This window comes from Scleropages formosus, chromosome 6 (assembly GCF_900964775.1).
Source record: "Scleropages formosus chromosome 6, fSclFor1.1, whole genome shotgun sequence".
Taxonomy (NCBI): Eukaryota; Metazoa; Chordata; class Actinopteri; order Osteoglossiformes; family Osteoglossidae; genus Scleropages; species Scleropages formosus.
Genome location: NC_041811.1, coordinates 7,558,167 through 7,584,359, shown reverse-complemented (window position 1 = coordinate 7,584,359; position 26,193 = coordinate 7,558,167). Strand labels below are relative to the sequence as shown.

Here is a 26,193-nt window from a genome sequence, read left to right as displayed (position 1 = left end):
CATGTGAAAGTGACTGTAAGCAGCAGACAGGTGTTGGAAGATAGTGTTTATACTGACGGGTTTATTGGGCTTAAGCAATGGTAATTGATGCTGTTGTTAAATTTATATTTCAGTTTACAAGCTATATTGGCACCATTCACTAAATTTTTCCACTGAGAATTTCTATGCCGTAAAATACAAACCTTCAGTAATATTTGTGAAATTGATTGTTGAAATGGAACTTGGCTCATAAAATATTCGGGTCTATTTTTACGTTTTACTTTTTGTCATTACAGTGACACGAAGGAAAAGAGAATGTTTTATTATTTCTTTCCTAAGACATTTATTTTAGAATTCCTGATCGAAGGTTTCACACCCAGGGCCAAAAAAATACCTAGCATGGTGGGAAAGTTTGAGGAGAAATTATATATGGATGAGAAATCATAAACATTGCAAACCGCAGAAGAACCTAAAGGTTGTTGGTTTGAGACCCACTCACTGTTATATTTCCCAGGAGCAAGCTACATATGGCGAAATAACCTATTGCATAAATGAGTAAATAATTGTTATTCACTTTACACAAAAGCTCATACTACTAAATACATGTTATGTACTTGTATAATGGATACGTGGCGGCATATGTGCCACGCAATACATAGCCGTGTGTACGTGTGGTGGCATGGTGGTAGAGTAGCGCTGCTGCCTAACAGACCCCGGGTGGTGTGAGATGCTGTGGGTTTGATCCTTGCTCAGTCTGTGTGAAGTTTGCATGTTCTCCCTGTGCCTGTGTGGGTTTCCTCCCACAGTCCAAAGACATGCTGTTCACCCATAGTGTGTGAGTGACAGTGTGTGTCCCAGTGATGTACTGTATAAGATAGATGAGTGACCCATTGTAAGTAGTGTACAGTACATTGTAAGTCACCTTGGTGAATAAGGTGTGTGGGCTGATAACACTACATAGAGTTCATCGGAAGTCGCTTTGGAGAAAATCGTCTGCTAAATGTAATGTTAATAAGGTATCATTTTTTCGTACACATGATTGGTATTAGATAATCTCCTGAGACTTTTCCACATCCAGCCGCTGCCGCTAGGTGGCGACCTTCAACGCAAAGCCCAACCGCTGAAGTGCGCGATAGCGCGCATGCGCATGCAGAAGGCGGACGTGACGTCACGGAAGGGAGGGTGTCGTGGTGGTGTGTCATGACGGAACGCACGTCTGAGTAGAAAGCGGTGCTGTGAGGTGAGTTTACCATCTTTACTCCGAACGGGTAATAGGGTGGTTGTCAGGACAGAGCAGCAGGGAGAATGGAGCTCAATAATGACAGAAATTTACCGGCGTTAAACCTGACTGAGGTGCACTCGAGCCTCGGGTCGGGTAGGACGCGCGTGTGTCTCGTCTCCCTCAGTCAGTCAGTCACTCAGTCTTCTCCTCCACGACACGTCTCTCTCTCTGTCTGTCGCCTGTCCACTCCAGTCCTGCTAAAAATAGGTGTTCCCTTTAGAGCCTCCCTCCCTTTCTCCCTCCAGCCGCCCCCCCCGGGTTTGCTGTCATTGCTCCAGAGAGTGTTCTGCATGCCATGTGTGCATTGGGTCCCGACCCACCTGACTGACCACCATGTCACGTGCATCATGTTCAGCTCTTCGTAATGAGCTGCATCTCTTGTCTGGGGACTGAGGTGAATGACTCTGGTTTTACACCGGTACTGTGTACTGTCCTTGCAGGCAGAGCTTCTGATATTGATTGAAGAACGTTGCAGACATTGTCATCGAAGCCCATCTGACAGCACTGTCTGTTTCACTCTTCCTCTTTTTTTCTGAGACGGAATTGTTCATGGGTGAGCTGTGTGGATATCCGAAGGGTGGTCCATTTGTTAATTTTATTCAATTTGTTTGTTTGTCTGATCGCTTTTCTCCAAATCAACTTGCAGTGTCAGGTTTATATAGTCTAAGCTACTTGCACTGATTTACCCATTTATACGCCTGGGTAATTTTTACTGTATCAATTCAGCGTGAGTGCCGTGATCAAGGGTATTGCAGCAGGAGCAGGGATTTGAAGCCAGGACCTCCCGTTATGGCATTATGACAACTCAAACCGCTGCTCCATCTGGTGTTGCTCACATATGGATGTTTCTAAGCACACATTTATCGTGCTTCTGGTAGCGAAGTACTGATCTGAGTGGATTCACGAGAGACGTTGAGAAGATTCATCTGTTTAGCTGTTTTGAAATAATCGGAAAGGCCGACAGGTAGGCTGTGCTCTTCATGAACAGAAGAAGGGCAGTTCAATGTCCCCCCCGTCAGCCCCCTTTGCAACCCCACAGATCAGAGCCGACAGCTGGGTCCAGGCTGTCAGAAATGCTAGCAGCAAGGTCTGGAAGCTATAACACAAGCACTTTGAGTGCTACATGTTTTCTGTCTCAAATTCACTAATCAGTAATGCAGTTATTGCTGTTTTTCTTATTGTTCATACATTTGTTTTGATTCCCATGGTTTCATTAGTCTTTAGTATATAGGCTGGCTCCTCACCTAACAAAGAAAACTGAGACTTAATATTTGCTTGTAATTTGTTTTGTTTGGAACTTTACAATTAAATTGCGGTCAGTAAATCTTAGTCATGCAGATATTTCTTGAATTATTTATGGGGTAGAGTCTGCAAAACCCTTGGATATAGCAAGAAATAAATAAAAAATACTGTCAGACTATTTTTATTAATTTTGATCTGCATTAAAAGTAAAACTCATTTTAAAAGCCAGAAAGGAAATATATATATATATATCTTTGTAAACTCCATTTGAGTGCTGATTGTTGACTGATTGACCCCCTAAACCATAACCCGTATAGCTTGTTGGGCTCACTTTACCACCATCTATTGGCTCGGCAGGGAAACTCGGGTTGTGTTTCCTCCACTAAAAAGAGAAATTTTATGTTATGGGTAAGTGAAGAAAATTCAATTAAAAATAAACCAGAAAAGGTTCATCTCTTAGAAAATTTGTAACTCAACTGTTTGTGAGCCAGCGCAGAGCACAGCAGCACAAATAACGCCACAAATAGTTGTCCTTCTCAGAATAGTAACAGCTGCCAGTATGCATGTCAGTCAGAATGTGGGCTCTATTCTGTGAACAGGATGGTGGATGCGGTGGAAGATGAGACAGCCTTCTACTCCAAGGCAGAGCGCTACTGGCAGGAAGTCCCGCCCACGGTGGATGGCATGCTGGGAGGGTATGGCAGCATCTCCAGCATAGACATCAATGGTTCCAAAAAGTTTCTGCAAAGATTCCTGGGTGTGAGTGGTGTTTTTTTTTTTTATTTTTAAAATGAATACTAGTTGCATGACAGCTAGGAACAGATTTTTATTGCCAGAAGAATATGGGTTCAAGTCTCAGGCGAGTAGTGCTCTACTATTGCACAGTATGCGACTCATTTCAGTCCAAACACAAAGCTTTATAAGCTAGTAAATTAATTGCCCCAGTCATCATGGTTAAGATGTTTTAGATAAACAACCTGGTAATATAATGCACAAAAATCTGTTAGGTGTAATGGACACATTTCGGCTTGTTTGCAAACATGTGCCCCCCCCCCCCTGCAAACTTCAGGATGGCAAGGGAAAGACGGGTACGAGCTGTGCCCTGGACTGCGGTGCGGGTATCGGACGCATCACCAAGCGCCTGCTGCTGCCGCTGTTCCGCACTGTGGACCTGGTAGATGTGACCCAGGAGTTCCTGGACAAAGCCAAGACCTACTTGGGTGAGGAGGGCAAGAGGGTGGAGAACTACTTCTGCTGTGGCCTGCAGGACTTTGAGCCAGAGCCAGGCCGCTATGACGTGATCTGGATCCAGTGGGTCATCGGTGAGTCGTTGTGTTGCCATCTCTCTCATGCGAGTTCTTCACAGTAGATCCTACTGATGTGTTTTTGTGTTTTCTGCTCTGTTTGGTTACATTTTATTGCCATCTACTGGCTCAGTGGGTAAATTCATGTTGTCTTCGCTCCATTACAAATAGATGTCTTGCCAAATACAGGTGGTTGTCCACTTATAGCATGCAATTTACGACATCATGGACTTATCAACCTTATTATTTTTGAATCTAGACATTTGGTTGTGATGTCTAACGACCAATCCATCTGCTGTACGATTATATTGGCTGCCACAAGACACCATATTTCTTAGCCAGTGTGTCGATCAGTGATTGTTTTATTTACAAAAAAAATTTTTTCCCCCCCAGAACATTTTGTCTGTGATTCCATTAAAGTTAATTTTTACTTACAATGGCTAATAAGTGAAAATTTGAGTGTTCTGATGGTGCAGAAAACAAAAAGCAAATGAAAGCAGATGAAAGTGATGAAATCAAATGAAAGTAAAAATCACAGTACAGCCTGAAGACATAATTATACCGTATTGTATTCGTATTGTTCTAGATTAGTATTAACGTGAGCAATGTGTTAAGTTGGTGAAAACATATAACAGCTTTTTTATGTAATGTGCATGCAACATGCATGTTTATATATCCTTATGGTTCATAAAATACAGTATAAAGGGAGTTTTCTACTTTCGTCAGAACAGAACCCTGTTGTAAGTTGGGACTGAAGAAGATGTAAATAAAGTGTTCATAGCTTAGAAAATTCACAGCTCGATCGTTCGTAACGCAAGGAGCGAGTGTTTTAACACAACTGTGCTCCTTTTGCATTAGGTTGTCACTCTTATTACATAAGATTTGATGAAGAGAAGTTAAAGTAAAAGCAAAATTTTGGCATTGTCCAGGGCACCTGACTGATGACCACCTGATGAGGTTCCTGCAGCGCTGCCAGAAAGGCTTGCGACCTGACGGTCTCATCGTAGTGAAGGACAACGTGGCATACGAGGGTGTGGTGTTGGACGAGGTGGACAGCAGCGTGTGCCGCGAATTGGCGCTGGTGCGCGACCTGGTATGCAAGGCGGGTCTGCGTGTGCTGCACGAGGAGCGCCAGGAGAACTTCCCCGATGAGATCTACCAGGTGTACACGCTGGCGCTCAGATAGAGCGGCACAGCACACGCGTGTACATTCTCTGTGGTCCAACTGCAGGTGTTGTCATGCTACAGCAGCTGCGACCGCTTCCCTCACACAGGACTTGCCTGCAAAACTCAGATGATTGTTGTTGTTATTAGTAGCCTTTTTTTTTTATATATTTGCACATCAGGCAATGGGTGGTTGATTACAAACGGCCCTTAGTCCGTCCAGAAGGCCCCAAATTGGGGATCGAGCAAATCCACACACCATCATCAACCACCGGCATGTGATGTTACCCTGTGGGTTCATTTTATAGCTGCTCCAGGGCATGGCTTTGGACTTGGTCGGCAGGATGATGCGGTTATGCCATCGTGTCTGGGTTTAGGGAACTCAACTTGATTCCATGGTATCATTTCAATGATGGATGTGTCTCAAACGTGAACTTTTATCACAACTTTTCAGCCAAGTTGCCATGTGAATGTAAAAATATAACGACATGAAGCATCAAAAATGCTTGATGGCTTTCTTTTCAAGACAGTGATCTGGATGAAAAAATGTTGGGCTCTACTGCCACCTCCTGGTACCCTGTTTCTTTATTGCTGTAAACAAAATGTTTACAGGTTTCTCCTACTTAGCTGATTGGTTCTGTGAAATGATCATGCTAAGTGAGGCACTGGTATAGAGATCAAATCAGGGGAAAAAAGTGTTTACAACTAACACTTAAAACCTTTAATGCCAAACTAAAGATAATGGTTACAATAAAATGAGTATGTCTGCTTGTTTTGTGACAGTTACTGCACAGTGCAAATTTATTTGCATTTTGAAACAGTACAACTGATGTCCAGGACACTCTAATCACAGTGAGCCAAAATGAGTAGTAGTAAAATTAGCCCAAACTGTCTTGAAATCCAGCAATAAAATGGCTTTGGATGTAGTTCTAGGACCTCTAGATGTCCAACCCTCACCCTCAGCCATTGGTTTCATTAAAAACTACAGACTATGCTCTGTAAGGTGCACTAGGACTTCACAGTGAAGCATGTATAGTTTGGGAGATGCACTTGAAAACATATGTCCTCTAAAGTGGACAAAAACAGCTGAAACCTGTTGCGTGTGCCAAAGAGTACCTGTTTTCTTATACCACAGTAAAAAAAATTCTTTGTGTGGAACCCTGTTCTGCAGGCATGTGTGAAACATCACTGTCAGACTGTTCTGTAGATAAGTAGAAATGACTGCCATAAGCATCCCTGAATACCACACCACCCTCCCTTACCTGTAAACAGAATGGTTATAAGCCCATCTAATTCAGCCATTACCATAATTTCACCAGAAGGGCATCCTTCTTTCTGCCAGACTTAACTGTGGCTGATAATGAGATGTGACTGTATTTATACTCACAGGAATGAACAGACTGGCTATGAATGCTCCGTGTTCCCGGAAAAATCGAGAAGCTGAAAATAGGCTTGGCCCTTGGGGAACGTGTGCCTGTTGCCAAGGGCACAGAACAGCGCTGACACGGATAGAAAGGTTGTACCTGGGGCAGTTAAATGACAACCATTCAGTCAAGTTACACATGTATAGATCCCAATCAGTTTCTTCAGGATGCCATAGCATGTCATTTCTGGAAAGGTGTTACAGTTGTCACAAACACATTGTGTGAAGACACGTCTCTGTCAGATATGAGTTTATTGGCAAGGTTTTTTTCCACTTGGTCCCTTTAAACAGTCCACAGGGGGCATTCTTTTCTACAAACCAGTCTGCCAAGGTTGCTAAGGCTTAGTGACTGATTTGTTAGTAGTAACCATAGCGATGTCTGAACATCAGCATAAATTCATTACATAAATTTGATAACCATAGAATAAGGCTCCTGTTCAACACAGAGCTTGACCTTCCTTGCTGTTATGTGAGACACATACGCAAAAGACTGTAAAGTGCTCATTTGGGAGGTATTCACATGTGAATTTTGATTACACTGTCATTAGCATTTCCAGCCTGGTGTTGTTAAGCTTTCAAAAGGTGGTATTGTGACCCACATCCACATATCTTTGACTTGATCCCTGCTCTGTTCTGGAAGCAGACGGCATTAACCCGATCAGCACCAGGTCTCACTCTGGAAACGACCAGCCTTCTCCATGGTCATGAGCATCTCTGCAGCCTGGTCCTCAGAAATGCCCCCCTCACTTTGGAAGGCCCTCTTCAGGGCATCACAAACAGCTGTGGGCATCTGCTTGGCATTTCTGTGATGGAAAAGGGAGGAGATTGCAGGAACAGCATGTTTTCTTCATTATTAAATTCATAATTCTTTTCACCAACAAATGTACACAAGAAAAGTAGTTTTAAGTCTTCAAATTAACCTCTGTTGCTTTATATTCTCCACATTTTTACACACTTGTTCAACTGTGCACTACTGGGATTCCACCAGGGGGCGCACTCACCCAGCAATATAGAAATGGGCATTCCTCTTGGAGATGAGCTCCCAGAGCAGCCCAGCCTGCTCTGAAACACGATGCTGCACATAGACCTTTTCTTCCTGAAAGTATATAGAATGTCAGAAAGAGATAGAGAGTTTGTGTGTGTATATACAGTATAAATATATATACACACACACACACACACACACACACACACACACACACACACACGCATGCTCACCTGATCCCGGGAAAAAGCGGTGAACAGTGTTAGCTGGCCGGCACGCTGACGCTCCTCCCACTCAGAGCAGAAGTAGAAATCACCTGACTCGGAGCGGCAGCCAAAGAAGAGAACATTTCCTGTTCGGCAGACACATGGAGACATACAATCACACACTGGTACGACCCCGGGATGAAGTGCCTTGAGAAACCAACTCATGGTTCCCACCATTCCTGTGCTGTGCTGTCCTCTCCTGGATGGCAGCGCGGAATGGAGCCACTCCAGTCCCTGGTCCCACCATGATCACAGGGGTGTCTGTGCCACTTGGAAATCGCAGCCCACCTTTCTTCACCCACAGGGGGACCGACACCTGTCCTGCAGGGTGGGAAACCCAGATCACGGAACTCATTTCTTCCACTTCTCAGCAAAAAATTAACATCAAGTTGGGGTGCGGTGAGAGGGGATTACGCACTTAAAAATACCTAGTTGTATTAAAAGGTAAAACTGCTGTGTATGTGAAAATTCATTGGACTTCAGGAGTCCATGAGAACATGAGATTCGTCCAAAACAGCTCACCCTGTGTGGGGTCCAGTGAAGCAAGCCATGTGGAGCACAGGCCTTTACGTGGCTTCTGCAGGCGGGTTTTGTACCGCACTACGGCCAGCAGAATCTGGATCCGGTTGGGGTGTGCCTGGGAGACGACAAACATACACATAGTCACATCCACACACACTTCCAGCGGTAGGTCAGAATATATGAAACATGGAGACATCTTAATAACTGCAATTTTATCAATTGTTTTTCAGCAGATATAAATTTGCTTTATTTTATATGTATATACGTTGCTGTCCGGAAGTCTAGGTGCACTTGAAAAAGACTGTGATAATAATTGTACAGTACAGTGCTACATGCAGGGGGCATGGGGGCGTAGTGATGCAGTGGGTTTGGCCGGGGCCTGCTCTCTGGTGGGTCTGGGGTTCTAGTCCCGCTTGGGGTGCCTTGCGACGGACTGGCGGCCCATTCTGGGTGTGTCCCCTCCCCCCTTCAGCCTTGCGCCCTGTGTTGCCGGGTTAGGCTCCGGCTCACCGCGACTCCGTTGGGGACAAGTGGTTGTACACGGTGTGTGTATAATATGTGCATGCAAATTAGTACAATTATTCTTTCCATTTTAATCTTCATTAAAAACTGCTTCCGCATTCGCATCTCTACAGATTTATACATTTAAATCTGCATTCAACAGATGCAGATTTTGATCAGCTCTGCCACAGCCCTACCGACCCCTGCTCCCTAGCCATCGGGTTCCCCCCTCACCAGCAAAGAGGAGGCGATGGAGAAGGAACGAGGTTGGATCTCCGGGAAGAGGTCCAGCAGGTAGTCCACGCTGATGGCTGCTGTGGTGTGGGGGAAGTCAGCGAGAACCTGTCATACACAGCCAGAGAGGCAGCATGGAAATATCAAAGATTTTTAACTCACTTGCGAAAGCCACATCCCCAGCCACCATAACCTGCATAGCCACACCCCCTCAGCAGCCCTGATCTGCATGGCCACACCTCCAGTGCTGACGCCCACCAGATGGCGTCCTACCTCCAGAGCTGTGCGGCGGGGCCTGTTGCAGTAGCTGTAGAGCTCCTCCTGGCCCTGTGCAGAGCTGAACTCAGCTAGCTTCTCGGCTTCCAGCTCGTTGGTGGCAAAGCTCATCAGCAGTTCGAAGAAGGAGCGCCGTGGCACGCTAGCAATATCCAGGAAGCTCTCCACCAGCTGCCGGATGGTGCAGGGCCGGGGGAGGCGAGCAGGCACAGGTGCTGAGGGTCACAGAAACAGAGGTCAAAGGGAAAGGGCTGCATTTACACACATGCACATAGAGTATAGGGACCTTTTTCATGAACATTTTAACATATAGCAGGAGTTCAAACCTTTTTGTAGCTCTGTTTCGGATTGTGGGAAGCCACCACATCGAAAGTGCGGACTATTACCAAACAGTATTGTGTCCGTAGGAAAGCTCCATCCCACAGAGCCATAAGTAGAGTGGAGAAAAAGTTGGGAAAACTTTATGCCCACCATAATAATGGAAAAGATTTTAATAGTGTCAGAGAAACGGAGCTAAAAGCTAAATTGAGGCGACTATGACCAACAAGCTACTGCTCTCCTTGCAGGAGCCCAAATAAGGGAACTAGAAGAAGATGTTCCTCCTCCTTTTTTAATGAAGTGAGGGAGTTCCGTCAAGACACCAGTTTTACTTCCTTGCGAACCAGGCATGGAGAGCTGGTCAAAGATATGGCCCGGATGCTGGAGGTTGCTACAGAGTTTTATAAAAGTCTTTTTAAAGTACAAGAAACTGACCTTGTCACGGGACAGTTTTTTTTTTTTTTTTTTTTACAGCATTTGCAGGCAACCCTCCCAGCTGACTCCCGGTCTCGTATAGAGGCACCTATCACTCTGCGGGAACTGTCCGAGGTGCTTTCCAGAACGAACCGGAGGAAAGTCCTGGGTTTAGATGGTTCTCCAGTGGAATTTTATTCCACATTCTGGGATGCCCTGGGCCCTGTCTTCCTCGAGGTTCTGCAAGAAGTGCTGACTCGAGGTAAGCTAGCTAAGAGCATGAGGTCGGGGGTCTTGTCCCTGTTACAGAAGAAAGACGATAAAGCTGATCTGGGCAATTGGAGGCCCCTGACCATACTTTGCGCTGATGTGAAGTTAATGGCTAAAACCCTTCCCAAGCATCTGAGGAAGGTTATGGTTCTCCTGGTCCACAAAGACCAGACATCCGGGGTTCCCAGGCGTTCGGCTGTTTGGAATTTACATCTTGTCCGAGACGGGATCGCCTGGGCGGAGGACCCTAGCACTGGTCAGCCTGGACCAGAAGAAGGCGTTTGATCGGGTGGACCACCATTTTCTGTTTAACATTTTGGGCAGACTGGGTTTTGGTCCCGTTTTTCTTGGGTGGGTTCGGACACTCTATGCCAGGGTTGGCAGCCAAGCCTCCATCAACGGCTCTCTCGGGGAGTGGGTGCCCTGGCTGAGTGAGGTAAGACAGAGGTGTCCGCTGTCTCCCCTTCTCCACGTTCTGTACATGGAGGCACTGGCGGCAGCAATCTGGGCCCACCCAGGAATAGATGGGCTGCTCATTTCTAGGAGTCGGTGGTAAGACTGTTAAGTTGGCCCAGTACGCAGAAGATACCACCTTGTTTGCGTGCTCCAACTGGTCACTCGCCCAAGCACTGCACCCGACTCAGATGTTCTGGAAGGCCTCGGGTTCGGTGCTCAACCTCTGGAAGACAGAGGTAAAGTGCTTCGGATTCTGGGGAGCAAGAGAAGATACCTTTGGTGGGCTCTAGCTCTGCAGGGGTCCCCTCAGAGTGCTGGGTGTGAGTTTTCTTTCAGGAGGAGCGGCCCAGGTCAACTGGGAGGAGTACCTTGCGATATCTAGACAAAAGATGGGGCTGTGGAAGGCGAGGTCCCTGTCCTTCCTGGGTAAGGTGTTGATTTTGAAAGTCAATGTCCTCCCGACCCTACTTTACTTAGCCCACATCTACCCCATGCCTCGCAATTTACGGAAAGAATTTGTTAAAGATGTGTTTGGCTTGGTATGGGGTGGGAAACATGAGTATGTGAGGAGAGAGGTGATGTACCTAGGGAAGGACAGGGGCAGAAAGGGGGGTCCCTGACTTCCCTCTGAAATTTGATTGCCTTTTTCTTGCACAGCACTTCTTCCGTCTAGCAGCTCCCCTGGAACACCCACACCAGCATTTTGTTAGCCTCTGGGCGTCTTTCCCTTTGCGGCATTTGGTGAATTTGGAGTCTAATGTTGGACCCAAAGCCGAGTCTCTGCCAGACCACTACAAACAGATGGTGAAATGGAGTAAGATCACTCCAGCAAACACTGATGCTAGCACCCTCCTCAAGCATAAAGCATTATATAATGCTTTGCTGGAGAGGAGGGGAACGCGAGTGATGTTGGGCCTTGGGGAAGACACGTGGACCCAAATTCAGCCAAAAGGGCTCAACAATAGGCTGCAGGATCTAAACTGGGAGTGCCTTCACGAAAAGATTGCTCGTAATGGAAAAACTTTACAGGCACTGGTTGATTGGATGTCCTGACTGCTCGCGACTCCAGTGTTCAGGTGCGGAAATGATTAAACATGTTTTTTCAAGATCACTGGTCGAGCCCTTGAGCAGGGAGTTAGACAGCGAGATGGCGTTGACTTTTGATGACATTATGAAGGGACTGTCCCCCAAGGTAAATAAAGCAGCCTCTGGTAGGATATGGTTGATTCTAAGTTTAATAAAGAGAGAATTGTGGAATGCACACATTAACCTTGTCCGAAAGAGGTTGAAAATGTGAATCTATGGTGTTTGTTTGAAAACTCAAGCTGAACTGAAATTCAGGATAGTGTGGGATGTGATCGCCTGGAGCTACCATGAGGCAAAGCACAGGTGGAAAGGCCTCATGGAAGAATGTTTCTGAAGCCGTGAAGATGGACATTTATTTTATGGAATAGCATCTCTTTAAGATATATTGTATGTTCTTGTATTATACCCCCTAGTATATTTATATTTCTTTTTAACATTTATTCTCATTTAATATGTATGGATTTTATGTGTATAGGATTTTGCTCACAGATTTTTTAGTAGCCTTTGTTTTATTTGGCTACCTTGAGCACCTTTAAATGGTTTTGATATTGATGATTATAATTTATTACATGTGTATGTACTTTTTTGTTTATTAGTTTTATCTCATGTTTTAGGGGGTTTGGTAATGTTTATATTGTATTTTAGAAGAAGTATTTTATATGTTTTGGAGATGTATGTATATGATCTAATGTTTCAGGTGAGACGGTAATGGGGGACGATCCTTTCATGGGTGTGTTGAAGATGTAGGTCAGCTGTATTTTTTGAAGCCAGGAAGGGGATCTTTTTTTTTAGCTTTGAATGTGTTATTGGAAAGAGACTTTATGTGACATTATTGTGACAATGTATTTCATGTAGGGGGGGTGCGGTGGCGCAGTGGGTTGGACCGGGTCCTGCTCTCCGGTGGGTCTGGGGTTCGAATCCCGCTTGGGGTGCCTTGCGGCGGACTGGCGTCCCGTCCTGGGTGTGTCCCCTTCCCCCTCCGGCCCTACGCCCTGTGTTGCCGGGTAGGCTCCGGTTCCCCGTGACCCCGTAAGGGACAAGCGGTTCTGAAAATGTGTGTGTGTGTGTGTGTGTATTGTGACAATGTATTTCATGTAGGGGGGGTGCGGTGGCGCAGTGGGTTGGACCGGGTCCTGCTCTCCGGTGGGTCTGGGGTTCGAATCCCGCTTGGGGTGCCTTGTGACGAACTGGTGTCCCATCCTAGGCGTGTCCCCTCCCCCTCTAGCCTTGTGCCCTGTATTGCCGGGTTAGGCTCCGGCTCCCCGCAACCCCGTATGGGACAAGCAGTTTCAGACTCTCTGTGTGTGTGTGTGTGTGTGTGTGTGTGTGTGTGTGTGTGTGTGTGTGTGTGTATTTCATGTGAAGTTATCTTAGTAAGTTTTGCTGAGCAACCGGAAGAAATGTAGTTGTTTTTAAATTTGTTTGGTTATTAACTTATTTAAACTTGTTTTTAACTGTGTGTAATATTAATAACTTTCTTCTAATAAAGTTGAAGTTAAAAACAAAAACAGGTGAACATAGAGGCGCACACTGTCCTGACCTGCAGCGCCATCTGTGGGCCTCAGGTTGAACTGGCGTTCAGGGTCCAGCCTCAGAAGGTTACACAGTTGCTCCACATCATCTGGGGCATTCTTGGGTCGTATCATCACCACATCACCTGCACTGAAGCTGGCCATCACGCGAACACACATTCACTCACTGGTCAATGGTTCAATGACTCCTGATGACTAGTGATAAAAAAATCCTGACATATCACCCTGAGAAACAACCAGCCATTTATTTTAAACATATTTTATAATGTCAGTTGTTTTTGTAATAAAATGTGGAATAAGTCCAAGGGGGTGAATGTTGTTTATAGCCACTGTATAATACACTGCCCAAATTCGGAGTAGGAATATGAGATAAAAGTAAAAAGCAGTTTAAAAGAAACATCAAAATTTTGAGACATTTTTGAATGATCCTTTATGGGAGTATTGGGGGTAATTTATTCTTTTATCTCACGTTCAAGATACGTTACACTGTTAGGTTTGTACACTAAGGTACTTACAATGACATTCATTTATACAGCTGGGCAATTTTTACTATATCGGGTCAGAGTAAAAAACTACAGCAGGAACTGGGACTAAGACCTGAGTGACAGCTCTAACCACAGTGTCACCAGCTGCTCTCTCTCTACAGAGATCTTAGATACTCACTCAATGTTTGATCCTGTGATGTCAAACTCAATAAGTCGCACATCCTGAAAGTGATCCGGGTGGGTCACTCTTTGATTGGAAACCATGTGTGCCACAAAGGAGTGCTCCAGCCGAGATTCTCTCTCATGCTCATTATCCTGGGACCAATCAGCTGGCTTCTCTGTGACATCATCCATGAAATGGAAAACATATCTAGGGGGAAGTCTGAAAAACAGGTGGAAAACAAGAGTGAGAATGGGCTTCAGTGAGGTATTACAAGGAGTTTACATTATAAACAGTAAACTTACAGCTCTGTGTCACTGAGCGGTTGGAGTCCTGCTGGTGGTGGAAACAAGGCCAGTGCTTTTTCCCAGAATGCAGTGAGCCAAGGGTCAATCACCCCATCTGGGCTACAACATATAAATATAAATTTTATAAGATTAATACAAAGTGCTGCTGCATCAGTGAGTGCTCAGGAAAAGGTGGCCATTTTGGCTCAAAGCAGCAAAGGTCCTGGGTCCAATGTATTCCTCACCCAAAGTCATGCTGGTCATCGGCAAGTCCCACGGGCAGGAGGGCAGTGGCACCCAGCTGCAACAGGCGCTTATGGAGCTTTTTGGCAACAAAGTTAAACCTCCGAGAAAAAAGAACAGAATTACAAAGAACAAGTCATGTTATGAACAATCAGGTTACAGATTTCAAAGTAAAATGTTTTCCAGTTTATTAATTACAAATAGAGCAAATGAGACCTGTGTTCACCCGCCAAGCCAACATATGGAAGTAAGAGCATTCAAACAGAAGCGGCGTGTGGGGCCGCCTTAATTAAACAGACTTCCATCTTATTGCTGCTTTTCGTGAGCATTGATGATCAATAACAATGTGGCAAACATTGCAAGTTTATGGGATGAATTGGTCAACAATAGTCAGTGGGCAAATTTAATTCTAAGTTTATAAAATCATTACAATAAAAATGCATGATTTTTCTAAAATGATAGCTTTATTGCAGTTTTTGACACAATCTGTAAATAAATCAAGGGAGTTCTTTGTCATTAAGCTTGTAATGATTTTGATTCAGTGATAAAAGTGACTTTGGATTTTCAAAGAAATCCCTTTCAGTCCCATGTGTGTTTGTAAGCTGAGGAGCTGGTGCACTTCCCAGTATACACACTTTTATAAACACATTTCTGGAACATGCTGATAAAGTAAGCACAGGTTACTGCTGTTCAGTCTACTATTAGCAACATTAGATCTCTAAACTGAAACACCTCATGTTAGCTGAGAGTCATGCCTCAGAAAAGTAATTAGCTTTAAACTGTAGGTTGCTTTACAACAAAGCATCAGTTAAATACAAACATAAGATGCACATTTAAGATTCTGTAGAGCGACAGAATGGATGCTCGGGGGACAAGTTCTCACTTGGGGTAGGAGGAGTCACCCAAGCCAAGCACAGCAAAGTCCAAACGACACAAGGAACCCACAGGCAGGGACTTCCGGAAGAGAAACCTCCAGAAATTCTGAGGAGGGAAGGAACTTGTGTTTCAAACACCACCAAAAAAGGCTTCCACCATTCATAAAAATGTTTATGTGCTATAATTTTTGATCACAGCCACATTCCTGTTATATTCACAGTGAACAAGCCTTTTCTGCCATCAATAAACAAAACATATGTTTTGCTGTATCTCTGTTTTCGTACATGTAGATGCTGAACACAATAAAAAGAAAATATTAATTAATTAATTAATTAATTAATTAATTAAATTAAAAGGGAACACCCAAACATGGGCTGTCAGCTATGAACATCTGGCCCAATGCACACCTTCATGTTGTCCGGAGGGTCACCCTGGCCAGTTGTTGCACAGACAAACACCACCAGGGCTTCTGAGATCAGGTTCGCCTGTAAGGGAGGATGAATGAAGTCTCCACAATACAGGACTATTCTTCTACTGGAGGTAAACACCAGCCTACCATCTCTCAAGCTACCTTCCTGATTTCCCAACCCATCGCTCACCCGCCACACATCATAACCCCGCCCACCACGCAACGTAGCCCCGCCCACCACGCAACGTAACCCCGCCCACCACGCAACGTAACCCCGCCCATCTCTCAGCCCCTCTTCTTTCCTACTCCCTGCTCGCTAGCACATTGGTCCCCCAGCCCACTGACCACAGTATAGCTGTCCAGTGCCACCACGCGGACCCTGACGTGCCTCCTCTGGGCCTGGCGACCGATGCGCTCGGCTGTGTCTTGGGCCGTTCCCGTCTGGCTCCCATACAGCACGAGCAGGGTGTGAGAGGAGGCCATCCTGACCTGAGGGACAGACACACCGGCGTGGACAGCTCACCTGAGACCTTCACGTGCCCACACACCACAGCTCAGCACTGCTGAGACCCAAAGTTATCTTACCAAGGGCAAACGTGGCATTATTTCACAGTCCTACTTACTGGGATTTTCAGTAATTAATGACCCTGACTGTCAGTGTGTCAGAGTGACACGCTCTCCTCCTCAGCCTGACGAACATCACTGATGGATATAACCTCGCTATCACTCATTTAAAAGGAAAATAAAGGTACAAACCTGAAAAAAATGCGTTTGTAGTGTGCCACGTTGGCTGGATGTTTTTACTTCCTACAGCGGTGTTTACTAGAGGACTTTTATTTCAACTGCATCAGTACAACACCCCGGCTCCCGTAAGCCGCCATTTTTCATTGCCGACCTTAAGGTCGTACATTCCAATTCGTTCCCATGATTGTCGAGTTTCCCAATTGGTTCAAATAACACTGTATTCTGATTGGCTATTCTGCTGTGTTCCGATTGGTTAGTGCGATGATCACCTGCTCGACAATGAAACTACAAGGAAGGGGCTCCGCTGCTCACTTTTTGTACGGCCCGGTAGGGGGCGTTTGTTTTCGTAAAGTGATGTGGTTAGCAGAACTAAAGAATTTCTGAAGTCCTTACGAAAATCCATCTGCAAGGCACGCTTGCGGTAGCGAAAGCCGGTGATATTGCACGCTCCCTGAAGGGTGAGTTTTTTTGAGATATGCAGGTAGTGTTGATTTTCTCACCGCACGCTCATTTGATGAGTTTACGTGCGCGGCTTGGTACTAACTAGTCACCGCTGCAGCAAACAACGCGAACCTGGACTACGACGCCGAGTCGGTGGATTTTGTTTTTGAATTGGCTGGAATTTAATCTTGTACTAGTTTTTCCCACACGCAGTTCCATACCATGGGTGAAAAAACTGCCTATCGAGTTTTACACTGTGTTTGGTCACAACCTGGTACTAATATGAACTACGCAGAATTGCTTGTCCAACAGATAAACTGGACTTTTTCCACAGCAAGTCAAAAGTGACGGGTTAAGTCTTTAACTTGATTGATAATTAGCACTCAGCGTAACAGATTTTATTATTGTATTGTATTGTATTGTATTTGGGACCCAGTGGCATCCAGATGTTTTAAGACTGTATGTACTGAACTGTTATTTATACTGAAGTGTTCGGCTATGTATGTTGTGAAATCTGTTTTGTCTATTTTCTTATAATTATTAATAAATAGACCAGGCTAATCTTGGTGAAAAGCACCTGTTTAATTTCTTATAAGAACACGCCCCTAACAAATCCACCAATCAACGTTCGCGCGTCTTTGATTTTTATTGGTGATTTGACTGAAGGGCGGGGACTGGGCGGAGTCAGATGTGGGCAAAGGGAGGCGTGTCAATGAGCTCACATTGAAGAGGATAGTAGGGTGGGTGGAAGACATGGCTAAAGTATGGGATACGACTGACTACCTTTGGAGGGAGGTTCCAGCGTCAGTATTCTGCATGTTGAGCAAAAACAGTGTGTGTGTACCTGTCTGTCCCAGTTCTGTGTGCATGGCTAGTTTTCAGATTGACCTAAGTTTGTCTACAAATTTCATCAGTGTGTTGGTACTGATCTGGTTTAGGGCTGATTACATTCAGTGGGTTAAAATGTGCTGGATGAGTAATAATGAAAAAAGATTAAATAATGGTAGGATAGTGGTTAGAGCTCCAGCTGCATTTGGAGCCAAAGTCTGCAGGTTTGAATCCTACCTCCAGCTGTAGTACCTTGAGCAAGGTACCTACCCTGAAAATGCTCCAGTAAAAAACTTACCCAGCTGTACAAATGGGTAAATAATTGTAAGTAGCTTGATATAAGTGATCCTTGGAGAAAAGCAAAATTAATAAATATTGACAACAGACAATCATTCAGTTTACTAATTCTTCAGTGTCTTTTCCTGTTTCTCCTCTGTGTTTTTGATAAAATAAGATGGGTTTGTCATGTATTGCAGTGTAGCTGTCATGTAAATGTCCTTCTGGACATGTTTGGATGTTTGTAAAATTGCCTCAATTAAATTTTTAGCATTAATGTCAGGTTAGTTTATAATAAAACCAAATTTTAAATTCACCATATGCAATTAAAGAAGCAAAATGGGAGTAAATTGGCAGTTATTGTGAATTTTTAGTATTTTGTCAGTTAAGGGTCTGACCAGAGAAGAAATTAACAACACCTTAACACTCCCCCCCCCCCCCCCCCCCTTTTTTTTTTTTTTTTTTGGGGGGGGGGCGCACAGTGATAAAAGGTCCTGTGACATTGTTTTAATTTGTGTTTGTGTATGATTTTAGGACTAAGCTGGCCTCTCTCTTCAAAGCGGATGAAATGGCGAGTCAGAGTGACCAGTCCTTCCAGTACAGAGCTCCTAGGCAGCCCCGGGGCAGCCCAGCCTCCCCAGGTAGGAGTGACCTCTGCCCCGAATGGCCAGTTTGACTGTGACACTAAGGTTGCTCTGTAATCTAATCCGCAGCCTCGCAGATACAGACTTCAGCTCCGCCCCCCACTATCCCAGCTGTCCTGTTGGCCACGGCAGTCCACGCTTTCAGATAGTGAGTACAAACCCGGGTATCAGCTGGAGTCCCTTGCTGTGCTGGCATGTCCGTCAGACAGATGCACAGAAATTCTATCTGTATGTCCTTGTACACCAGTGCACACATGCGTGACTATTCCTCCACATGTGTATTAACAGCGTGAATGGACAGCATGAGAAGCTGGGCAAAACTGGAGCTGCAGTCCTCGGAAACCACGTAGCACGGGAGGTGAGAGCCAGGTGCCCGTCGGGGGTCCATTCCACTGGTCTGTTGACCAATCAGTTATTGATATGTTAATAGTTCAATAAATTGGTCAATAAACGGATATCTTTGCTAAATGTGTGTCACGTTGTGCAGGACACTGCAAACTTTAAAAAAAATCTGTCAAGTCAGTAGACTGTTATCTTGACGCAGCTGATATCAGTCTAATCAAAAGCCGTTTTTTTTGTTCTAGCTGAGTTCCCATAGTTTTGACCCAGACAGAGACATAACCAAAAGAGAAAATTATGTTTCTGATGTTCATCCATCTACTGTCGATAAATGTTTGTTGATTGCAGCATTGGGGTGGCCCAAAGCTTATCCCAGAGACACGGGGGGGAGGGGGGGCATGCTAGATGAGACACCAGTCCATCATGGGACAATCACTCTGTTTCACTTACACACAGTCACACACATACCTGGAGCTGTGAGGCACCAGTGCTACCTGTTTCTGATATTGAAAGTAAAAAATATCCTCTTTTTTTCCTCTGGGGTCCTGTAGTATAAGGTTCTGCTTTACTACAACCAACAGGACCATGTGACCTCTGCCACAGTCCACCCTGGGTTCATGTTCACGGTGAGACCACAGATCACTACTTGATCATACACAACCGTACATGGTCAGGCAGCCCCATTCATGACCGTCCTCCTGCTCTTTCCTGCAGATTCAGCCGGGTAACTATGGCAGCTTCTATGATGACCACAAGCAGAACTGGTCAATAATGTTCGACTCAGAGAAGGCCAGAGTGGACTTTTGTAAAGAGGTGAAAGAGATACTTCCAGGACCTGTTTGGCTGCCCCATCTTTTCCATTCTGAATGCAAACCTTCTCATCCAAACTTAGGTGTGCTTAGCAAAGATGAACAGCGCTCCCTCGCTGGATGCAGTCATTGTGCAGGACCTGATTTTGGGAGAAGGCCATGCTGCTGAGTGCGGAGACACCCTAGAGGTGGACTACACTGGCTGGCTGCTGCAGAAGCACACCGTGGGACAGGTGGAGAGACACGGGCAAAGGCTTTTCTCTAGCTAACTCGTGCACAAACTTATTGCATAACTTTGGAGATGCATACATGTAAATGGAACACACAAACTAGACACACACACACACTGGCTGCAACCGCTCGTCCCAAGCAGGGTTACAGCGAACCAGAGCCAAACCCGGCAACACAGGACGTAAGGCTGGAGGGGGTGGGGACACACCCAGGGCTGGATGCCAGTCTGTCACAAGCCACCCCAGACCCACCAGAGAGCGGGACCCAGCCAAGCCTGCTGCTCCACCACGCCCCCCCAACTGTAGATACACAACTTGTAGATCTGATACCACCATGTTGCTGGTTCTTATTCCTCTGGTAGCTGTCTATAGAAGTGAAATTCATATAGCAAATATATAGGTAACCATTGCAGATGGTTGTGGACTTGTGTAGCTACCAGGAAAGAAATGAGTCTGAATGATGGGTTTGGAACTCGAATGCTGGAAGGGATTCAGCAGCTCTGAGGGACAGAAGGAGCTCATTCCAACCCATCAAAAAGAACCATTTATTTATTTTTTTTTATTTTATTTTTTTTAGTAACTACGAAGTTGACGTGAGCTTTTTCCCTGACACTTTCAGGAGGCAGGTACTCACTCGCCAGCTTTGTGTCTTTCTAGGCGTTTGACTGCACCATCAGCCGAAACCAGCCACTGAGACTGAGGATCGGGGCTGGGAAAGTGATCAAGGTAAGCATGTTTCCTACAATGAGGACACTAGATGGATTTGTTGAGGTGCTCCTGGAATTAATCCTGTGTTTTGTTGTTGTCAGGGTCTGGAGCAAGGCATGTTGGGATCACGAAAAGGTGGGCGACGGTTCCTGGCAGTGCCCCCAAGCCTGGGTTATGGGTCACAGGGTGTCTTGAACCAAGTGCCTGCAGACAGCACGCTCATCTTTGAGACAGAAATACGCCAGGTGGAGAGTTGGTTTGACACATTATACCGTTGAATTTCTAATCCCCCCCCAGATTCATAGCACTCTGCTCATATGTGATCCACTAAACCTGCTTCCAACCTTGTCCTTAGGTGAAACCTGCAAAGGACAAGGGACTGAACCTCAATCCTGCAGTGTTTCGGCGTGATGATTCAATCAGTTCATCCTCCAGTATGTCAACACAGCTTCCCAACACAATCCCCAACGAACAAAGGTATCCCCACATGTAGCTGTGTTGGAGGAGGACTTGGTTCATTACATTGTTGGATTCCTGTCTTGTCCTCTGTTGAGGACAAGCCTGTGGGGTCACCCTTGTGTCCTGATTTCTCTTCTAAGGGACTGCCTATCACCTGCCAAGTCCCTTCCTTTGAGGAAGCAGCCCTTGGTGAGCTGTAAACCAACCTCCTGCATGGATTTTTTTTTTTTTTTTTCTTTTTTTAAATTAAAAACTTGACCTTGTCATCACCTTGGATTGCTGTAAGCTCAGTCGTCTTCACCCTCCTCCTTTTTTGGGTCTCCAGAACCCTGACATTGCTGAGGGTAAACTGATATCCCCGAAAGCCAGAGTGGAACAGACCAAGCTTTCCTTTCTCTCGGAGGCCATCCCTGCCCCCCTGTACCATAGTGTAGACACAATGGTAAGTATTTTGTCACTCTAGCTGATGTTGGTGAATTGAAGCCAGCCATCAGCTGGATCTCATAAAAATTTGAGCACTTCAAATGGGAATCAGTGTTGCTAAAAGCGCTAGTAATATATTTTAAAAATTACTCGGTCTTTATTAATCAATTAACCAATACGCTGATTGGCTCCCTATGCACAGACCACCGCTGGTTGCAGTAGTTTCTCTGTGGAAACCATCCAGCAGCTTCCAGTAGATGCTGTGCTTTGTAACGGTATGAGATCCTCCTTCCTGCCACCAGTGGTTTTTTTTTTTTTTTTTTTTTTTTTTTTGCCAAAAATAATTTTTCACCAACTCTTACAAAACTTAAGGTAAAGGACATCAAAAAAAATTCCTCCCTCACCGCAGGTACCGATCTCATATCTTTCTTGATGACGGAAGCCCGACAGCACAGCACTGAAATACGATTGGCAGTCGGGAAAGTGGTTGATAAAGTTGACCTGCTGGCATCGAAGGTCAGTGTTGTTCACCATTTTGTGAATTTTGGCGATGTGCTGTTTGCGGAATGGCATGCTTTTTTCCACACCTGTGCTGGTAGCTCTGACCTCATCACAGTTTACTGCCAGGTGGATGGACTCCAGAAACAATGGTGGCCACCAATGGGCATGTCTCCTGTTTCCATGGACACTGTAACAATCATGCACAACATCCAGAGAATCATCCAGGTGTGTACTGTCCTTGCCTGATCTGAATGTCTACATCAGATGAATGCAATGTCATCTTCTTTAAATGTCCCTTTGACACTAAACCTCTTTCTCATGAAGGAGAATGAAGGTCTGAGGGAGGACATCTCTGAGAAAAGCTTGCATATCAAGGAGCAGAACATTAAGATTGGGGAGCTCATCAACCAGGTCCAGAGGCAAGGAATGCTGGACCTACCTGTCTTTATACACTCAGACAGACATTTGCCCTCTTCATCGTTGTCTTTGAAAGTTATAAATGATGTCACCTCTGTACTCAGATTTGTGTGTAGAATTGAGCTGATGGCTCTGGAGCACTTAATGGGTAGATGTGATTATTCTAACCTTCTCTTCCCAATCTCTTAGGTACATGGAGCAGAACAACCTGCTGCTTGAGCAGAGGAGTGACTTGGTCCAGTCTACAAGTGAACGGAACAAGGAACACCTCCTGCAGGCTGAGCAGGAAAAGGTAGCGCAGTACTTGACTTTTGTTCACACACAGGTGGCTCCTTATGGTGTTCTTGTCATACCAGTTGCTCAGTAGTTATGCTTCTCTAGTATCCTATGTTGCCTTTTTTTTTTTTTTTTTTTTTCTTTTTGCTGGGGATCTCGTCCATTTTCCTGTCTGTTTGCCAGTTTCTTGCTGTCCCGTTACCTGCCTATCCCACAGCCCTGAGGAATCTATGCCTCTTGTCCATAATGCTTCAGGTGCAGCTTGCAGAGGAGTTGGCGTCGTCTTCCTCACGCCTATGTCAACTGCAGCTGGAAGCTGTGTCATACCAGCAGAAGGTTGAGGAACTGAAGTCTAAACTGAGCGCTGCCCTGCAGGAGAAGGAGAGACTCATTGCCCAGGACGCCTCACTAGAGCTGCAGGTCACAGGTGCAGAACACCTGGCTTTTGACTGTACATGGCACCCAAATAGGATAAGGAGCTACATCCCCACCTTACCTGGTGGGTCCTTAGTGATGTAAAGTTTTTTGCTTTGTGCAGAAGTGATGGAAGAGTTGGAGCTTATGCGGGAGCAGCACCGTGCGGAGAGACAGAGGCGCAAGGAGGCGGAGCTTCAAGTGTGCCGTCTAGAGGAGGATCTTCAAGATGTCAAAATAGACAAAGAGCAACTGGAACAAGTAAGGGAGACTGCAGGGTTTGTCTTGGTGTGCGTGCATGCCTTTTCAATACTGGAAGGATGTGTACTGGTACTAATCAAAACTTTGAGTACATGTACAGGAAATAGGTTTGTTTTCTCCAGGCACTCAATTAACAAGTTAGATGAGGAAATGAGTCACCATGTCTTCCCACCTCTTCTGCAGTAAATTCCCAGAGATTTAGGACACTTGTGTATTGCTTTGCTTTTGCTCTACCTGTACTCCCTGACCCCAACAGACCCTGGCGAACAGGAACAGGAAATGGCAGGAGGAACATAAACGATGTGCTGAGGAGTTGGAAGAGGTCAGGCAAAGCAGCCTGCTTAAGGGGATCTGGCAGGGCATGCAGCTGGGAGGCAGCTGGAGCAGCGCTGTCTCTGTCCCCCCACAGCTCTCCAGGCCTAGGAAGTCTTGCGATGTGGAAGAATGGTGCTTACAGTGGCAACAGCGACAGGGGGAGGAGCTACAGCGCCTGAGAGACACGGTACAGTCCCAGCATCTCCCAGACCTCATATTCATTCCCCATGAGCAACTAATATCACTTAGTTACTGTGATATTGCAAGCAAAAGAAAAAATCAATTTAGATAACATCTTTTGAAGGATTGGTTACATCTCACTCAGAAACAAAAAGAATCCACATTCCGTATCCTTAACTTTCCTTCCTCCAATGTCCACTGTTCCTAACAGGTGAAGCGTGTGATGAATGGTGTGTTCCACGTCCTCAAGGGCCAGTTTGATTTGCAGGAGATGTACAGTGGTGAGGCTGTGCTTGAGACAGTCATGTACATTATGAAGGTATGAGAACCTCCAGCACACGACCTACTGTTCTGCCTTATCAGAGTAAAACTTAATTGGGGAGACATCATTGTACCTGTGAGATTTGTGCACTGCTTTACTCACACCAGTCAGTGGAAGGAGTAGTTCCGAATGTCCAGGTTACAGCAGTTGTGGCGTGTGGGGGTTTTTTTTTTTTTTTTCTCCTTTCTTTCTTCAAACATTCTGTAGTTTGTTCCTCTGTAAATTTTTACAGATTAAAAAGATGACAGTACACCATTTTGACATACTTTCAGACGGTCACAATGAAGTTGCTTGATGAAATTGAACTGGCATTGTGGAGAAAGGTTGCAAAAGATGAAGGTGGACAGAAGAAGGGAAATGCAGAAACTTGTCTACAGGAGGTACAACAGTGTGGGAAGGATGATGAGTTGCTTGAGGAAATGGAAAACCATAAGACACAAACTCCCGAGGAGCTGCCAAGCAGGGAGAGCAGAGGAAAGGCAACTGCAGAAGAGGGAGAGTGGCTGGAGTTGAGAGATGATGATTGTACACACATGCAAAATACGAATAACGGGCAGCTGCAGGGGAGTAGGGCTTATCGGCTACCTGTCTCAGTGGAAGAAGAGTCAGTCCAAAAACAGAAGGATTTTGAGGAGGAATCCAAACAGGAAGTGGAGGATACTGCAGAAGGTGGGCTCAACGAACCACAAGGAAAATTCTGTGTGTCAAAAGTAGAGCACTGCCCACAACCGGTGCTCAAGGACCAAGAGACAGAATCTACGCAGTCAAAATCAGATGGTTTCCCACATGAAAATGAACCAGATGGAGAATATAGCCAATCAAAAGCCAGGGATTCCACAGAAGGTGGACTCGGGAAACAAGAGGCAGAGTCCAGCCTCTCAAAGGTGGAGGATTGCATGGAAGGTGAGCTCCAGGAAGAGCAAGCACCTCACAGGTCACAATTAGATAAGTTCATAGAGGTTGTACTTATAGGGCACAATGCAATACCCAGCCACTCAGGCCCTGATGAGTCTGCAGAAGGTGGGCTTATGGAACATATAGAAGCATCCAGCCAGTCAGAACCTGGGGCTTCTATAGAAGGTAGGCTTAAGGAGCAAGGAAGAGTATCCAGCCAGTCCGCACCAGACATTTCCCCAGAAAGAGAACTTATGGAACACAGTGCGGTGTCCAACCCCTTGGGGCCGAAGGAGTTCCCAGAAGGTGAGCTTATGGAGCAAAGAACAGTGTCTTGTCAGTCAGGGTCAGAAGAATCAACAGAAGGTGGGCTTATGGAATGTATAGCGGTATGCAGCCAATCGGAACCTGGGCTTTCCACAGAACGTGAACTTAAGGAGCACAGAAGAGCATCTACCCAGTCAGGGCCAGACGTTTCCCCAGCAGTTGAACTTATGGAACACAGAGGAGTGTCTAGCTGTTTGGGGCCTGAGGAGTTACCACAAGGTGGGCTTATGGAGCACAGAGCAGTGTCTAGCCTATCAGGACCAGAGGAATCCACACAAAGGTACTCCATAGACACACCACCAGGAGATAAGTGTATAAATGACTGACCCCTACTTGAGTAAGCAGCTCTCCACTCCCTAGTGCCGACACAAGTAGTAACAGCATTTCCCACCGAGGTTGGGTTCCTGTTTATCTCAGTATGGGCTCTGCTTTGTTTGATGCTTCCACAGTCAAGCATAGGCAATAAATCATTTTTCATAATTGCTGCCTGTTAAGATTCCTCCTGCCCATGTCTTAATGGAATATTGCAGGCAGTTACCAAACCTGTGTTCTATCCGAGTGTTTTCCCCCCAGTATCTAAGGTTTTATAGGAGGCTGAAGTTTAGAGTACTGCTGGGTCTCCTGTGGGTGGCAGGATCAGTAAAAGGATTTTTAATATTTCAATATACTGT

General features: G+C 45.5%; 3 protein-coding genes across 4 annotated transcripts; 2 read left to right on the top strand and 1 right to left on the bottom strand.

The window, feature by feature from the left end:
* The first annotated feature begins 1,142 nt into the window (after positions 1-1,142).
* On the top strand, positions 1,143-5,974 carry ntmt1 (N-terminal Xaa-Pro-Lys N-methyltransferase 1). Its single transcript, XM_018732970.2, has 4 exons — positions 1,143-1,219; positions 3,103-3,262; positions 3,573-3,825; positions 4,737-5,974. Exons 2-4 carry the CDS (start codon positions 3,104-3,106, stop codon positions 4,991-4,993), a joined length of 669 nt encoding a protein of 222 aa, XP_018588486.1. The 5' UTR covers positions 1,143-1,219; position 3,103; the 3' UTR covers positions 4,994-5,974.
* Positions 5,975-5,999: 25 nt separating this feature from the next.
* On the bottom strand, positions 6,000-16,609 carry ndor1 (NADPH dependent diflavin oxidoreductase 1). The gene is made up of 15 exons (XM_018732968.2): positions 16,471-16,609; positions 16,060-16,203; positions 15,713-15,790; positions 15,313-15,410; positions 14,432-14,530; positions 14,205-14,306; positions 13,918-14,121; positions 13,263-13,390; positions 9,176-9,393; positions 8,903-9,010; positions 8,168-8,282; positions 7,820-7,966; positions 7,613-7,731; positions 7,396-7,490; positions 6,000-7,197 (listed from the first exon to the last, which is right to left on the bottom strand). Exons 2-15 carry the CDS (start codon positions 16,195-16,197, stop codon positions 7,053-7,055), a joined length of 1,794 nt encoding a protein of 597 aa, XP_018588484.2. The 5' UTR covers positions 16,198-16,203; positions 16,471-16,609; the 3' UTR covers positions 6,000-7,052.
* Positions 16,610-16,804: 195 nt separating this feature from the next.
* LOC108922626 (FK506-binding protein 15-like) lies at positions 16,805-26,083 on the top strand. 2 transcript variants are annotated; one of them, XM_018732856.2, is made up of 22 exons: positions 16,805-16,916; positions 18,538-18,644; positions 18,717-18,795; positions 18,936-19,005; positions 19,538-19,612; positions 19,701-19,799; positions 19,879-20,028; positions 20,683-20,751; positions 20,835-20,978; positions 21,089-21,210; positions 21,333-21,381; positions 21,518-21,634; positions 21,818-21,890; positions 22,025-22,131; positions 22,243-22,341; positions 22,441-22,535; positions 22,723-22,825; positions 23,065-23,236; positions 23,351-23,484; positions 23,741-23,986; positions 24,191-24,298; positions 24,574-26,083. In XM_018732856.2, exons 2-22 carry the CDS (start codon positions 18,572-18,574, stop codon positions 25,846-25,848), a joined length of 3,459 nt encoding a protein of 1,152 aa, XP_018588372.2. In that variant the 5' UTR covers positions 16,805-16,916; positions 18,538-18,571; the 3' UTR covers positions 25,849-26,083. The 2 variants fall into 2 exon arrangements, with proteins under 2 accessions (XP_018588372.2, XP_018588371.2); XM_018732855.2 differs by having other exon boundaries at positions 23,348-23,484.
* Positions 26,084-26,193: the final 110 nt, after the last annotated feature.